The 12,951-nt window shown below is 40.3% G+C and overlaps 1 protein-coding gene across 1 annotated transcript in view; it reads right to left on the bottom strand.

Annotated features, from left to right (window-relative positions):
* The window catches only part of faf1 (Fas (TNFRSF6) associated factor 1), a 181,689-nt gene that overhangs the window by 49,845 nt on the left and 118,893 nt on the right, over positions 1 to 12,951 (bottom strand). Inside the window, exon 8 of the mRNA XM_056276960.1 lies at positions 11,197 to 11,283. Within this exon, the coding sequence (XP_056132935.1) occupies positions 11,197 to 11,283 (87 nt within the window). The remainder of the gene's footprint in view (positions 1 to 11,196; positions 11,284 to 12,951) is intronic.

Raw genomic sequence — 12,951 nt, 5'->3', positions numbered from 1 at the left:
TTAGGAACAATTATATTAGGGGGACCGCTCAGGTTGGACAGTTTGGAGACAAAGCAAGAGAGGCAAGATTGAGATGGCTTGGACATGTGTGGAGGAGAGATGCTGGGTACATTGGGAGAAGGATACTGAATATGGAGCCGCCAGGAAAGAGGAAAAGAGGAAGGCCAAAGAGGAGGTTTATGGATGTGGTGAGGGAAGACATGAAGGTGGCTGGTGTGACAGAGGAAGACGCAGAAGACAGGAAGAAATGGAAACGGACGATCCGCTGTGGCAACCCCTAACAGGAGCAGCCGAAAGTAGTAGTAGTAGTAGTAGTAGTAGTAATGTGCACTACAGGACATCAGCATTTCTGTCTATTTGCTCTGTGTCACTCGGGAGCGCTATGGATAGGCTGAAAAATAACCCACCAATGATTCAATCAGTGGGAATTTCAGACTGATGAGAAATAGTCAAGTTTATTTTGCATAGCCCAAAATCACAAGTTGATTCTCTTCTTAATTCTCGGTCATCCCTCCTGTGGGAGGGAACAAGGTAGTGGGCAGGAGTTCAACCAGGAAGCTGCTAATGATACACATTTTCCTACTGACTCCTTCATTTAGACCATGGCAATTTTAACAAGAATTCCCTATTTTTGATTTAAAAAAAAAAAAGCTGAAATGACCAGTGGCAGGGATGTAAAGAGTAGAGGATGTGACATAAAGTTGGATCAGTTCATCTGGACACAGCGTTTATTGGGAGAAACATTTCATCACTCATCTAAGTGACCTCTTCAGTGTCAAATTACTGCAGGTATCCCCACCCTTGTAAACAATACCGTTGCATAACAACCGAAACCAATGATCAGTTTCATATGCAAGTTACCATGACCATTAACTAGACTTACAATGGTCGTGTGTACTATTCACAAAGGATTGGAGAATAGTTGCAATCAGAGCATTGTAAGATGGTGACAGATGTACTCTTAGCGCCCCCGCCCCCGGTTCAGGGATGGCCGTTCCCTCTTCACATAGATGGCTTCTTTGACCCCCCGTTCAAACCAGCATTCCCCCTATCAAGGATGTGCACATCCTCATCCTTGAAAGCATGGCCGCTGGCCTGTAGATGGGTGTAGACTGTGGAGTCCTGGCCTGACGTGTTAGCTCTTCTGGTGTTGTGCCATCCTCTTGGCTAGTGTTTTTTTGGTTTCCCTGATGTACAAGTCATGGCACTCCTCCCGGAACTCCTCCTAAGAGCGTACACTATATTGCTGTGTTTGGGACCCGATCCTTGGGGTGCATTAATTTCTGGCACAGTGTGTTTTGGGGCTTGAAAGCAACTGAGACATGGTGTTTGGAAAATACGCGTCTCAACTGTTCCGACACTACTGCCACATACGGAATCACCACTGGTTTACGCTTAGACAGCTGCTGTCCTCCTCTCTTCAATCGGTTGGTGCACTGTTTGGATGTCTTCCTGGCTTTAACAAATGCCCAGCTAGGATAACCACACTTAACCAGGGCCTGTTTAATGTGGGATTTCTCCCCTTCCTCAGTTGCTATGTCAGTGGGGACATTGTCAGCTCAGTGGTACAGTGTCCTGATGACTTCTAGTTTGTGCTCCAGAGGATGATGGGAAGAGACAAACCATAAGTACTGATCAGTATGTGTTGGTTTATGGTAAACATCAACAATCAAATGTCCCCCATCACTAATTGCAATTTCAGAGCCTAAGAAGGCTAACCTGTCATTTCTCACATCCTCCCCAGGGAACTTGATGTGATTGTCCACAGACTTAATGTGGTATGTCCTGAGATTTAATTTTAACCCAGGTGTCGTCCACAAATCTGAACCAATGGCTAGATGGTGTCCCTGGATAGGACATCAGAGCTCTCTTTTACACTTCCTCCATATACAAGTTGGCCACTACAGGTGAAACTGGGGAACCCATAGCACACCTATGACTCTGCCTATAGTACTACTCCCTGTATGTGAAGTACATCAACTGAAGAGACAGTTTCAGGACCAGACACACTTGGTCAGTGTTAAGGGTGGTCCTATTGCTAAAGGTGGGTTCATCCTGTAATTTCATACAGACCACCTCATCAACCGCAATGCACGTGAAGAGAGACAACATCACAAGAGACCATTGATTCTAAATCTAAAATCAATTGAAATGAGCTTTCGGTTTCGACCTTCAAAATCAAAGGCAGGATTGGCGATTCTCCCAGTATTTTTTTTTCTCTCTCCAACCCCACGTGGCTGCACAAAAAAACCCCCAAAACATCAACACTTTAAAGATGACACTACAGGAGCCCAGGAGGTGACATGGATTACATCCATGTCACCTCCTGGGCTTCATACAACACAGTGTAGCTTATCGGCAGGCTGCATCTGCACTTTCTGAGACAGCTTGGCCACTGTCGGAGTCAGAGATGATGGATAAACAATAGAACTGAAAAATCTTCCTGCTTCCTTGAAGACACCAGTGTGGCAACAATTTGCCTTTCCTGTGAGTTATGTCAACAACGAACACGTCATTGACAGCAAAACTAGTTTGTGCTTTTTACCCAATTAACTGGTGAAATAAGCTATTATTGCATTGTAAATAAATTATTCAAATTTGACCATATGGCCTTAGTGTGGTACATTCCAAAAAAACATGGTGGTAATAACAGACTTGATACCATGGAGCCTATCTTTTTAAAGAAGAATTTGAAAATATAAATGACAGTTTTACAATTTACAATTTAATTTAGCAGATGCTTTTATCCAAAGCAATGTAAATCTGAGCGTTAATAAAATACAAGTAAGGATCTAGTCAGGAGACAACAACACAAGTGCCAAAAAACTAGGTTCAAGTCCGATAGGACATACGTAGGTGTCAACAGGCAGTGCACAAAGGCAATGCATAGGGTGCATAGAAGTGTGTGTGTGTGTGTGTGTGTGTATACTATATATATATATATATATATATATATATATATATATATATATGTGTGTGTGTGTGTGTGTGTGTGTGTATGTATGTATGTATGTATACACACACACACACACACACACACACACACACATATATATATATATTAATACCATCAGGTGTGGATGTGTTCGAGAAAGAGCTGGGTCTTTAGCTTCTTCTTAAAGATGCAGAGGGACTCAGCGGATTGAATGGAGTTTGGCAACTTGTTCCACCACCGGGGAACTATAGAAGAGAGTTTTCAGGACATAAAACCAATGATCTGGTGACCCTTACAAATCTAACATAGCCATCAGCGCTGAAAAAAAATGTTTAAATTGGAAATCAAATCAAATCACGGATTTGGAGAACCATGACACCCCTATTCATTTGTTTGGGCAAATGTTATTTAAATGCTTTCACGGCCCTATCTTTTTTAAATCTGACATAGACACTACATGTTTAAACAACTTATTGTTTGCACCTATTGAAATATAGTTACTATTAATCCTGTATCCCAGACCTTGTCCTATATTCGGCTTCTCTGTCCTTTCTGTGTGAGGCGCCGGCTTTTAGTTAGCTGATAGTTTTTTTTTCCCTAGGCTTATTACAATGAAGACCATATCATTAGTGTCAGTTGTTAGTTGTTACCCAACATTATACGCAGCATAGTTGTTATGTTTCTTGTCTTATTAACTCAGTAATTATCCCTCATGGGAAATATCAATTACAAAATAGTTGCAAAATTTGTTTGTAATGTAATATTGTCATCAATTATTTGATCATCGCAAGAACATGCAAGTCGTGGGGTGTTGCCCTGGCTGCCCAGAGGGTTGGATCTCTGAATGCAGCATTCACAATGAATTCTGGGTATTCGTGGAATGAAGAAACCAGTCGGAACTTGACTATAAGCAACAACAAAAAAAAGTATTTTCTCAATTATTTTTGAGTGTATTTGACATTTTTTGCTTCAGTAAAATCAGGCAATAATCGAGATCAACATAACATTCACAATAAGGATGGATAAAAGTTCCCTTAAAAGGTGGATATTAGAGAGGGTAGGGGCAAGAAAATGTCTTAAGATAAATGATAAGTTAGATAAGATCTTATCTAAATAGATAGAAGATAAGAAGACAAGATAATATAAGAAGTTAGATAAGGTTAGATAAGATAAAAGATAAGTGAGAAAGACAAAGAAATTACCTCCTGCATGAGTGTCACCTGAAGGTTGCCAATCACATGGTGGTGGTAGAGTAGGGGGGACTCTAACAGAGCTACCTGCTGAGCCCTGTTGCTATGACAACCAGCAATGCCCCCCCCTCAATAAGCCCTCAAATGCAAAGGCTCCCATCAGGTAGTGGAGGATTCCATTAATGTAAGCTGGGAAAATGGAGAGAAGTAGTGGCCCGATTGGCTGGGCACCTCTGAGGCCCTCACATCATTAAGACATTAGCAAACAGCATGAAACACTGCATAAATGTCAGCAATTACTGGATGGATAGGAAAACGAGTGAGGAGGTTTGGGGATATAATGACGACGTCCCATCACCTGCCAATCACTACCACAGGTGTGGTAGCGGGCCTGCTAATCAATACAAGTTTCAGCTGGCATCTGCAGAGGTTTAAATGAGTTAGGAAGAAAAGGAAGGATGGGCAGACGGGCAAGAGAGGAGGCAGAGAAATAAAGCTTTCAAATAAAGCTCTTCAGTATTGTGTCCACCCCTCAAGCCAACTGTTGCCAAAACCTCTGTTAATGCTTTCAACATTCTTGAGTGGGGTTTCACCCACAACACAGGCATTGTGAGGGAATACAATACCAGACCTGGGTCAGAAAATATTGGCACTAACATCTACAGAATTTACAGATGGATGGAACTTACCCCATAGGAAAACAGAAGTAGTGCTCCAAATTTGAACTGGTTGAAGGTAATTTAAGTAGACTTTTCAATATTAAACACTGACCATCTAATTGTCCTGATGCAGGGAAATTTCTGTTCCACGTGCGTAAAAACAAATGTTGTAATATCCTTATGATGGAATACTGTATTGTCGAAACTATTTGCAGATTTATCCTATCTCTGAACATGTGAGAATTTTGAAAAGTCTTGCATTTTATGTTAAGTGCAGATAAGACTTCTTACTCCCTACATTTCAAATTACTTCTATGTGTAAATGTACTCTGTTAATATAAACAGATTCTGATTAGCTCAAGCCTGCATGACTCCGTCAGTTAGAAATGAGCATCACCACACCTTGCTACAGCTTAGGCTACATTCACTGAACCCATTTTCTTTTACATTCAACTTCCTTAGTCTAACACCTCATACAATGACCTAGTGAACAAAATGAAATGTGATGTGTTGTTCAGTGCTACTTGAGTCCTTTCCATCCTGATCCAATTTCAACTCTTACACAGCTTTGACTGGTCCAAAGCACAATACACAATAAAACACATTGAGTGGACAGTATCAGGATGGGTGACATAAAACTAAAAAAGGTAGTTTCCCTCAAAGGTGAGAATATTGTTTGGACAAATAACTATTCTCTGCTCAAACACAACACAGCACAGCAAACACCATTCAGTGCAATGTTCTCTTTCCTGAATCAAAGCAATGAACAGAAGGAAAAGATAGCCCAAATAAGTTAATCAATTAGCTAAACTACAATTAGACAGATATTCACCTCACGGTGTAAAAAAATGGATTTCTACCACATCCATAAGGGAATGTGTTGCAGTAATTGATGTGACACATTGCAGCAGTGGCAGGTAGAGGTGGTGTCCAGCTGGGTCTGTGAATTGTGCTACCACCTCCAGCTGACTGCTCCTGCAGCACTGCAGGAAACAACCTCAGTGACATCACCAAAGTGTGCATGCTCACTCTATCAAACACAACTGTGAAAACACACACACACACACTCCTATTAATAAGTCAAGCAGAGCTAAGCAGCAATCGATTCTAACTGCAAGCAGGCTGGTGTGTGGAGCTAAATGTAATCTGAGGCCTGTGGTTGGCATGTTTATTGGTCCAAACCCCAGGAGATGAGACTGGGCTAATGAGCTAGGCACTGACACAGCTTGCCTGCCTGCTTTGTCACCTGCTAGGCCTGCCGGGGCCTAGGCTTTTCTCTGTTAATACCCTCAGACGTTTCAATAAGAGGTCTAGGGCAAGAGCCGACACCATTATTACACCCTCAGTGCTTTTTAATATCTCCTCTCTCCACAGTTAGCTTTACACTCTCAGTGCTTTTTAATATTTATTTCCCCTCTCTGCAGTTAGCTTGGTGCCGCTCAGGCCTGTGATGCCACAATGATTCGCCATTTCATCAACCTAGGCCATCATTTCTATAACTGCTTACAGAGTGTGGCCAAGCCTTTCCACTTAAAGAGTAGATAAAAAAAAAACAGCCCTCAATTGTTTTTTGTATTATTATTCACTTGAGGTGAGCATGGTTATGCTTGCTTGATGATTGTGCTCACCAAAAATGGCTACGATCGTTTATAGTCTTGCAATGAGCATATTTTTTGAAAGCAGAAAAGCACAAATACATTTGAATGTTTTTAAATACTATTGTAAATGAATCAGTGTATTTAATTTGGGGGAAAAAATAAATACAGATGCATTTTTCAATTACATATATCAAAACATTTACAATGCACACAAATATATGTATCAAATATCATGTATACATAGATGAATGTTTCGTACATGTGAATGATCAATGTATGTAATTGTGCTATATACAAAAACCATGTAATAAAAATGATATGTGACTGTACATTAACAAAGTAAAAAATGTCTGCCATTTTAAAAGGGAAAGCGTCAAGAAAGTTTATATATATATTAGTAGTTTATTTATATATATAAAACTTTGTTGAAAGACAAGCACTCAATGGTAGGGAAAGTGCTCAAGAAATAAGGAGCAAAATAATCCAGTTAGTCAAGTAAATGAAACAGGCTTGTACTGTTTCATGGAGAATTTACTTGACTAACTGGATATATATATATCATTTTTTTCCCCAAATCCATCAATGGTGTTGTTATAAGTGCTCAATTAATGAGGAGCGGAATATCAATACAGATACAGGGGGAAAAAAAGGTTTTACATTGCAGTACAGGCCTGTGTCACGCATCAGGCACTCATCAGCTGCTAAATGCGTCGCGCACTCATCAGCTGCTAAACTCATCAGCAACTGATGAGTGCACGACACAGGCCTGTACTGCAATGTATTAAAACCTTTTTTCCCCCTATATCTGTATTGATATATATATATAAAACACATATATATAACATATATAACATATATTGTTATATATAAAAAACTTATATATACATGTATATATCAACACGGGTTATATATATATATATATGTGTGTGTGTGCATATATATATATGTGTGTGTGTGTATGTATGTATGTATGTATATATATATATATGTATATATATATGTATATGTATGTATATGTATGTGTGTGTGTGTGTATGTATATATATATATATATATACACTACCGTTCAAAAGTTTGGGATCACCCAAACAATTTCGTGTTTTCCATGAAAAGTCACACTTATTCACCACCATATGTTGTGAAATGAATAGAAAATAGAGTCAAGACATTGACAAGGTTAGAAATAATGATTTGTATTTGAAATAAGATTTTTTTTACATCAAACTTTGCTTTCGTCAAAGAATCCTCCATTTGCAGCAACTACAGCATTGCAGACCTTTGGCATTCTAGCTGTTAATTTGTTGAGGTAATCTGGAGAAATTGCACCCCACGCTTCCAGAAGCAGCTCCCACAAGTTGGATTGGTTGGATGGGCACTTCTTTGAGCAGATTGAGTTTCTGGAGCATCACATTTGTGGGGTCAATTAAACGCTCAAAATGGCCAGAAAAAGAGAACTTTCATCTGAAACTCGACAGTCTATTCTTGTTCTTAGAAATGAAGGCTACTCCATGCGAGAAATTGCTAAGAAATTGAAGATTTCCTACACCGGTGTGTACTACTCCCTTCAGAGGACAGCACAAACAGGCTCTAACAGGTACTATTTAATGAAGATGCCAGTTGGGGACCTGTGAGGCGTCTGTTTCTCAAACTAGAGACTCTAATGTACTTATCTTCTTGCTCAGTTGTGCAACGCGGCCTCCCACTTCTTTTTCTACTCTGGTTAGAGCCTGTTTGTGCTGTCCTCTGAAGGGAGTAGTACACACCGGTGTAGGAAATCTTCAATTTCTTAGCAATTTCTCGCATGGAATAGCCTTCATTTCTAAGAACAAGAATAGACTGTCGAGTTTCAGATGAAAGTTCTCTTTTTCTGGCCATTTTGAGCGTTTAATTGACCCCACAAATGTGATGCTCCAGAAACTCAATCTGCTCAAAGAAGTGCCCATCCAACCAATCCAACTTGTGGGAGCTGCTTCTGGAAGCGTGGGGTGCAATTTCTCCAGATTACCTCAACAAATTAACAGCTAGAATGCCAAAGGTCTGCAATGCTGTAATTGCTGCAAATGGAGGATTCTTTGACGAAAGCAAAGTTTGATGTAAAAAAAATCTTATTTCAAATACAAATCATTATTTCTAACCTTGTCAATGTCTTGACTCTATTTTCTATTCATTTCACAACATATGGTGGTGAATAAGTGTGACTTTTCATGGAAAACACAAAATTGTTTGGGTGATCCCAAACTTTTGAACGGTAGTGTATACACATAACTTTGTTAAAATAAACACTCAACAGTAGGGAAAGTGCTCAACAAATAAGAAGCAAAATAATCCAGTGAGTCGAATAAATTCTTTATTCTTTATAAGAATTTATTCGACTCACTGGATTACATATATATATAATATTGCCAGTTTGGTTATTACATCCTTTAACTTAGAGCATGAATACTGTAACCATTTTACTTTTTAAGGCAATCTTCAGTTCTCTTGCTGTATGTATATATAATTACATAATTTTTATCATATGGCTGTAATGATATTTTTCTTTTTGAACACCAAACCTTGTTGAAAAGACCAGAGCAAGTCAGTATTTCCTAAATTTATCTGCATTTAATTCAGCTTTGTACCTTAAGCTGTTCTCATTAGTATCTTTTAACCATGGACAAAATTCCCTCATCTAAAAAATTCACTGAAATAGGTTGTTTGCATATGACGTTATGAACTACAGATGGAGGGCAGGAAGTGATTTTCTACATAGGAAGCACCCATCACAAACTTTCGAAATGCCTATGTTTGGCATCATTAACTGAGAAACCAGAAGGAGTTTTTAATGAGTACCAAAAGTTGTTCATGAAGGGGAAGAAAATGCAAGAAATTGACCGAAAAGCTGGAAAAAATGGCTTGCGAACCGTCGTCTGCGGTCGGGAGGAGCTGAGTCGGATAACGCACGTGTGTGTGCAGTGACCACTTCGTCAAAAAAATCCCTCTTCATAACATAAGGATCATGTCCAACATATCTTACTGTCTGTTTATACCTTTCTCTCATAATATCGTCTAAACTAGCACAGTTCGGGCTGAACTAGCTCCATGTCATCCATTCTGCTTTTCACTTCCTGCCCTCCATCTGAATCTCGCGCGTCATCAGAATCACGTGACTGCAAAAAAGCTATTCACATATAGCCAAACGTTGTCCAATCAGTTCAAATTAACATCCTACAATACAAAAAAGAAATCACGAACTGTATTTTCACTACAACCAGCCTAAGAAGTACCCCTCTGAGTTAGTTCATGTAAGATGTTAAGCCATAAATCAGTGTGGCTTAAACCTACTGCCTCTTAGCACATCCACATCCTGGCTACATTCACTGGGCTAGGATAAGAGGCTATGGGTAGCGCTCTTCCTGTTATTACTGTAAAGTGGTTAATCATACCATACCCACTATATGACTGGATGGTTACAGTCGCAGGTCTATAAAGGAAGTAATTTCTTGTGATATAATGAAAAAGTGATGCCGCTCCACAGAGATGCCAGTTATTGCACCATGCGACCACAAAGTGCTTTCAGACTAAAGCCAAGAGTTATAAATTTGTTGCAAGTTGTTACTCGTCTCTTGACTGGTGGTCTCAAGAGAACATAAATTCACATCATTGTTGTGTGGGTTTTTTTTTTTTGTGTGTGGCAGTCAGGTGGCTTTAGAATGATCTGCAGCACTAAAATAAAGCAAACAATCAGCAGCATGGAAAGGACACAACCTTTTGTCAGTTCAGGGACAAGCTTTTACCACTTAATCTTAATAGCTTTACTTCAAACCATAAAAACAGGTGCAGTAATTGTTCCTTCACTTTTGAGAATGTGAAATTTGGATAATGAATTGTACATAGCATAGAGTGTAGCCATCAGAACAATGCGGATACAGCAGCATAGAACATATGGCGAGTTTGTCATGAGTGACCACAAACAGGAATGTATTCAACTGAAACTGAAAGAAAAAAACTTGTCCTGTATTCACTTCCATGGCTTATAGCCAATTCAGGTATGTAATAAAATTATGAAACCAAAAATCAATGAACAGATAAATAACTGTGAGAGTAAATATTCCAAAGCAAACAACAACCACGGTGATTTCAAAGGGAAGAAAAGTTAGCCAGGCATTACTGCAAGAATGTCTGTGCAATAAATTCACAAAGTAGCATAATAAATCATCCCATACAATTAGCATGGGAACACATATGCTGTCAAAGAGAGGCTGAGACAAAAAGGGTCAGGGGTTCCCCAGGGTTCTGTATGAGGACCGCTTCTGATCAGTGTGACTGTTTGCAGGCTGAATGGCCGGTAAGAGCAACCCCGCGGCAAGAGAGGTCAGAGAGACTCAATGATGTGAGCTTTAATGTACACAGATAGAGGGCATGTGACGGGAACCCTCTGTGACATCTTAATTTGCTTCGACATCTTTACTCTACTCCTTTGGACAGATAGTTTCGGCATGGACCACAGTTTCTACGACAAGTTACTATTCACCATATTGTACAAAAAAATAGTCTGTGTAACTATGAGCTTAGGTCTGTGCTGGGCTCTCAAATAAGACCATCCTAGCTACAACCCTGCACGTCCTTTTAACTTGTTACTTTTAAGTACTTAATCATTGTAAGTAATGTAAGATAATAGCAAAGGCAAACATTGAAGTACGTTACATGGGCAGATTTCCACAGCAAATTTGAGAAAGATTCCCAAATTTTCCTTCAGAGTTGTTAATATCTAGCTAATAACAGCTAAATTCACAAATTTTGAGTGTGTGTGTGTGTGTGTGTGTGTGTCTTACAGAGTCATCAGACGCTGAAGCAGGCCAACCCTCCCACTGTTGGTGCCGCACTGGGATATTAGTCAAGTCTGAAATGTTCCTCTTTACCTGCACAGAAAAAGAAAATGTAAAAAATCATTATCTATTCAAACTTTTAGAAACTCATCCATACAAATACTATTGACAGAGGCAAAAGGAACAAGAAAGAGCAGAAATTAACAATCCTCTCCACTGTGTCCACTGTAGAAATAATACTTGGTCACTGAGCGGGGACTATGCATATCAATCAAAACTAATAGTCACCACGACTATGGGGGGAAAAGTTGTGGAATATGCTTCAAGAAGCAGGACCAGATGTAATTCATAATTAGGTTAATACACTTCCGAGAATGAGTAAAACAGTGAGGGCTGCATGGAAGTTCTCCATACTTGGGCACCACAGGAAATATAAATGGAAAGAGAGAAACAGAATGAAGGAGGAGAGAAGTGAAAAGATGGGGTGGTGGTTAAAAAAAAAAAGGAAAGCTTGTGTTATGAGCATTCCTCAGATGCCTCGGCTAATGCCCAGCAACAACAGCACCACGCTCTGAAATGAACAGTATTTCTCTTCTACCGTTCATGCGCGGCTGTTGTATCCGCATCACTTAATAACATTCCATGCTTTTAAACAGTTAGTGGCCAGCCGCGCCCATCTCTCCAATCGGGCGAGCGCCATGTTACGCTGTCCAGCAGGTTGTTGGTTTAAAGCCCTAACGCCAGCCTGATGTGCGCCGGCTGGCAGTGATCAAAGCTGCGTCGGCGCCTGGGTGCTGGCGAACGCGGCTTCTAGTGCATTACCCCCGCAGAATGCTGCCCTGTGGGCCCGCGGTGCCGGACACTGATGCTGAGAAAACTGGCTATTGTGGAACAAAGCTCCCTCCACACAGGTCAAATCCCATGTATGGAAATGGCAGTGGGGACAGATGTATCCTTGGGCATACGCGGGGCTGCTGGTCACGGAGGTGGAAACTTGAAGAACGCTACAAACACAACGTCAAAGCCAATGCCATGCAAAGCAGGGGAAAGGGTTGTGAAACATTGGACTGTGAGGGCTGCTGGGGCTTTGCTTGGCCGTTTGTTCCTACTAACCTACTGTATTTTTTTCACTTTCAGTGTGTGTATGTGTGTGCATGCATGTGAGTAATCACACTGTTAATTGACAAGGCATCACATTTATGATGTCAGTTTATAAAAAGGATCATGCTACAAAATCAGCATTTATCTCCATCTGTCAAGGCATCACCTTATGTCCAGTAAGACTCAGTCTGTTCTAAAATTTATATATAGACATGAATAAATTGGAGCCCTTTACAGTGTAATTCAACCCAAAAATAAATAAGTAGATCAATGATAAATTAAAATATGAGTGTTTAAGTCCATCATGTATCTTCCTTTCTTCAATCTCATTGACCTGCATGGCATGATGCCTGTCCTTCTGAAGAAAAGCAATGGTGAGACCAGCAGGCTGGGGTCAGACTGGGTGGCCAGTGTTATTACAGAGTGTAATATCTATGTTTGACCAGCCAGACTACAGGGATTTGACTGACCGGCTGGCCAGCTGATGGACGGAGGGGGAGAAGAGAGGAGAGAAGAGGCATAAACACTAGTAATGAAGAGGCTGCAGTCAGAGGTTAAAGCAGCAGAGAAACAACAAACTAACGCCAACCATGGAGAGGGCTAGAGCGAGAGAAAGAAAGAGTGAGAGACAGAGAGTGAGCAAAGGGCAAGTCATGTGAG

The sequence above is a fragment of the Lampris incognitus genome, chromosome 3 (assembly GCF_029633865.1).
Source record: "Lampris incognitus isolate fLamInc1 chromosome 3, fLamInc1.hap2, whole genome shotgun sequence".
NCBI classification, from domain to species: Eukaryota; Metazoa; Chordata; class Actinopteri; order Lampriformes; family Lampridae; genus Lampris; species Lampris incognitus.
Note: the sequence above shows the minus strand (reverse complement) of the source record. Positions and strands in the feature narration are given on the sequence as shown.